At 53.2% G+C, this 4,336-nt stretch overlaps 1 protein-coding gene across 1 annotated transcript in view; it reads right to left on the bottom strand.

The window, feature by feature from the left end:
- Window positions 1–3,314: 3,314 nt before the first annotated feature.
- Window positions 3,315–4,336, bottom strand: part of PEX16 (peroxisomal biogenesis factor 16) — a gene marked incomplete at its 5' end in the record, with an annotated part of 5,524 nt that continues 4,502 nt past the window's right edge. The window contains 2 exons of the mRNA XM_009072846.1: window positions 3,315–3,373; window positions 4,290–4,336. The exon at window positions 4,290–4,336 is cut by the window's right edge and continues 17 nt beyond it. Of these exons, the coding sequence (XP_009071094.1) occupies window positions 3,315–3,373; window positions 4,290–4,336 (106 nt within the window). The remainder of the gene's footprint in view (window positions 3,374–4,289) is intronic.

Genomic DNA, 4,336 nt, shown 5'->3' with positions numbered 1-4,336 from the left:
GGAGCACCACCTCTTTTCGTGACTCCCCTTCCTTGGGCTGGGGGGGACGGGAGGGGGGAGGGCTGGACAAATTGTGTTTATTGTACAAAATACTCTTAGTTTATTCTATTGGAGAAGCACCCACTGGGTGCCCTGCTTGTGAGTAGTTGGTGGGGCAGTAGCGTGCTTATGCCCTTTCCAGCTGCAGGCTGGGGTGACAGCATCTCCTTGTGACCATGGCACAGCTTCCCGTCACATCCATCTGGGGGTGACTTTTAATTGCAGTGGCAGAGTCAGTCTCTTGCAGTCTGATGATACAGCAGCTACAAAAACCAAGATCCACATGCTGGCTTCTGCCTGGGAGATGGGATTCCCCTGGCCAGGCATTACCTCCCTGCCAGGCCCTGGGGACATAGCTGCTGGGCAGGGATGGCAGAGAGGGAGCCCCAGCATCTCCTCTGCCAGAGCCAGGGTAAGCTGAGACAGCTTTCCCCTGCCTCTGCCCCCATCCCCATACTTCCCCTCTTGTATCCATTCCCTGGAGGGAGAAAAATCCCCCCATACCTCTCTGCAGTAACCCTCAGGAGCAGAGCCTTTCTCTGCCCCTTTCCCCTCTCCCCCCAGCTGCAAGTGGCAGAGACAGGGGCAGGGCTGGGGCACCCCAGGGCAGTGGGGCTCAGCCCCTGCGCAGAGCTGGGTGCCTGCCTGAAGCAGGGCAGGGAAGGGCTAAAGCCTGCAGGGAGCCATGTGAAGCACCAGGGAGGTAGAAGAGCTCCCCTGGTCCCTGCAGCCAGCGGTCTCTGTGCTTCAGCTGGATCTGCTGTGATGGCAACAACTATTAAATATGATGGTTCATGGAGCAGAACTACTGTGCGGTTTGTGTCCCACTGCAGTGCGTTTTGGCCTTGGCTCACTCCTTCCCTTGGGACCCCAGGAGGTGCTGGACCTTCTCAGGTTTGCTCCAACAGCCCTGGCTACAATCCCTGGAGGCTGGAGATTGTGTATGATCAGAAGGGATCTCTGGAGGTTATTGCTCCAGCCCTCACCTACAGTGGGCATGGGGGTACATTGGCTCATAGGTGGGCATCGTTGTAGTACTCCAGCAAGTCACGACCACAGCACTTGTTTTTGCCTGCTCTGTGTAGCACTGCTGGCCATTCCCAGGTCACCTGGGTTCTGGAGCCAGGCTGCTTGGGTTTGATACAATAATCTGTGTGCAGAGCAGAGAGGCTGGGCTCAAGTGATCCCAGGACTGGGGACAACTGCCCACCGGAGGGACAAGTGCATGAGGGGTGTTCAGAGGGGCAAGGAGAGCACTGTGCCATCCACAAGGCCAGAGTGCTTCTGTGGAAACTCCAGGGAAGCAGAGAAATCCTCAGGGACTGAGTTGCTGACCCTACAGAGGAAAACCAGGGACAGGAGTGGGCCAAGGCACTACAGCACTCACCTAGGCTGGCACAGAAGTTCCCATTTGGAGCATGTCTTCCACACAGCCCAGCCAGCTCTTGAGGGCTTGGTGCCATGAGTACCAGCCCACGTCAGGAGTCCTGGGGTACCCCTGCAGGTACTGGGGCAGGGTGGAGGAGGAGGGAAGTGCCATCACCTCTTGTGCAAGGGCTGTGTAAGGGCAGCCCCCAGCAGCAGGGCTAGCAGCAGGAGCCAGCACAGCATGGTGCACTCTGACAAGTTCCATACCGAGGTCACAGAGGAACCACCCTGGTTACCCAGAACACCCAGCAGGTGGGGGCAGGGGACGTGACCCCCCCCCTCCCAGGTGCTGCTGCTACCCCTTCCCACTGCATCATCTTCAGATCCTGGGCTGCCTCTGCCTGGTCCTGCCCAGGCCCCACCAGCTGCTCGCAGCCCTCCCTGTGCTGCTGCATGTCCGTGTGTGCAGCCACAGCTCCAGGGCTCTGTCTGCCCTTCACTACCTGCCTTGGCCTCCCTTTCAACCCCTCCAAAACCAGACTCCTGCATCTCTTCTCAGTACCACCCTGTACACAGGAGTGATCCCCCCCTCAGCATTTCACAGATTTGCAATCGTCAGCATCTTGCTTTGCAAAAAGCCTAAGCAAAGGGAGCACAGTCCTTTGCACATGCCTTTTCCATGCTGCTATTGCCATGTCAGTTGAGGTGGCAAGACAGACCCCTCACACTGCCCAAGTCCTGTGGTCTCCAACTGTACTCGTCCATTCCATTAGGGATGTGTGTGGGACTACACCCCTTATTTTGGGTGCTGAGGCAAGAAGGCTGCGACCCCTGCAATCTCAGAATCCCTGAGATGGTTCAGGTAGGAATGCTCCTGACACCCGCTTGGGGCACATGCACCTGGCAGTTTCTAGCTCCCAAGCTCTGCACAGGCTGCTGCCTGTGGGGCAATCCAGTGTCAGCAGCCCTCTGCTGTGGCCAAAGGAGACTCCACAGCAGCTCACTGTAAAGACTGGTGCCTCAGTTGTCCCCCAGTTGTCAGAGAAGATAGCTGTCCATGGCTGTCCAAGCCTCTTCTAGGCCCTTTATTAAATGTGGCACAACAGTATTTGCTAATTAATCACATCTCCTCAGTTCCTGGCCAAGCCCCCAAGCACTGGCTGACAGCCATTCTGCAAACCCTTTTAGCAGGCATTAGGTGCTAGGAAAGCAGCCTGCACACTGCAGCTCTACATATCCCTAGAGGAACCCCAGGAATCCGGGGACTGAACCAGGCACTGGGAGTTACAGCTGAACAACACGTGGGGTCCTGACTGACAAACCAGAGCAAAAATCTTCAAAGGATAACATATTCCAGGCTAGACAACTGCAAAAGCTGCTCTGATAGAGACAGACCTGCTGGCAACCAGATATGAGGGGATCCTATGCAAAGAGGCCCTTCAGCTGAATTCTCTCCATTTGGTCAGTTTATTTGACAGACAAGTCCGCTCCAAGCAGATCGGCCAGGCACGGCCAACACAAGCAGGCTGCAGGTCAACCTCAGCACCTGGACATGGGAGACAATGCTCTCCAAAAAACCACCATGCTGCCTGGCTTTATTGTAGTGCAGCTGTACAAAAGAAGAAAAATCAAGTGCTTAAAAAAAAGAAAAAAAGAGGTTGCCCCATCACCATCACTGCAGCCACAGAACAGTCCGTAGTGGCCAGGGTCTCTCCACACATGTAGTGTCCATCATTCACAGCTAGATCTGTTAAAAGAATCACATACACCCCCCTCCCCACCCTGCAGAACAGGAGCTTCTCATTGATGGTTTGACTGAAAATTAGACATTATCAACATCCCTCCCCCAGCTTGCCCTCCTTATAAATGTCCAGCCATGATCTTAGCAGAGAATAATCATCTTCGTATCAGCCCCAGTTATAGAAATAGATTTTCTGCCAAGCAGGCAAGTAATCCATCAGTGGCCCTGAAACAGGAAAACAGGGATTACATATACAGAAAGGCAAGAATTTGAGGCTGTGTCTATGGGGTATATCCCCCTTCTCATGATATTTAACAATCCCAAATCTCCATTAAACAATTCAGAACAGTTACTTTTGCCAAGATGGCAGACAACATGGCAATGTGGTGCCAGAGATCAGGGCACTGCTGTGACACAGGGAAGAGGGAAGACAGCTCGGTAATAACGACCAGGTGCAGACACAGAAGCATCTGCTGTAGAGTGAAAATGCTTCTGAGCACATGGCTCAATGCAGGCTCCTGAAGCCTCTCTGAAATCACTAACTGGAGGAAATGGTTCCTGAACTAGCCAGCTTTGTGACCTCCTCAAAGAAGGGGCAATCCCATGATGTCAGGCTGATCTGTCACATCAGTCCACAAAAGGATTCACATTAGGGAAGAGGGGGAAGTCACTTCTCACCCATAATAGAGGGAACCTCTGGTGAAGGATTAGAACACAGACCTGGTTCGGCCCTTGGATTTATAATTGGTTCCTGCCTGGGTCAGTATTTCTGGGCACCCATTTACCCCTCATGTCTGCACTGCAGACTACGGATCAAGGAAAAGAGCTCATAAACAGGGCTCCAAAGTGGTACACCAGTTGAGAAAGGAAGCCCAGGAGGACAGGCCAGGTGGCAGAGACAGCTCTGCAGCCTGGGAGGGCACACTGAGGTTTACTACTGTCATTGAGCCAGGAAGCAATGAATCCTTTCCTTTTCAAGTTAAAAATGACCAAAGCACCAACAAATGGTGTACTAGCGCTAACCACTCTAGAAATTTCCCAATTCCTTCCTCAGATTGGAAACCAACTGACAAATGTTTTCAACTGCCTTCATTTTTCCTCACCTGACAGAAACAGGGATATAACAGTGGGACCAACTTACGTGTGACAAAGCCAACTCCAGGCACATAATCAGCCAACAAGCGCAGA

This window comes from Acanthisitta chloris, unplaced genomic scaffold (assembly GCF_000695815.1).
Source record: "Acanthisitta chloris isolate BGI_N310 unplaced genomic scaffold, ASM69581v1 scaffold19340, whole genome shotgun sequence".
Lineage (NCBI taxonomy): Eukaryota > Metazoa > Chordata > Aves > Passeriformes > Acanthisittidae > Acanthisitta > Acanthisitta chloris.
Note: the sequence above shows the minus strand (reverse complement) of the source record. Positions and strands in the feature narration are given on the sequence as shown.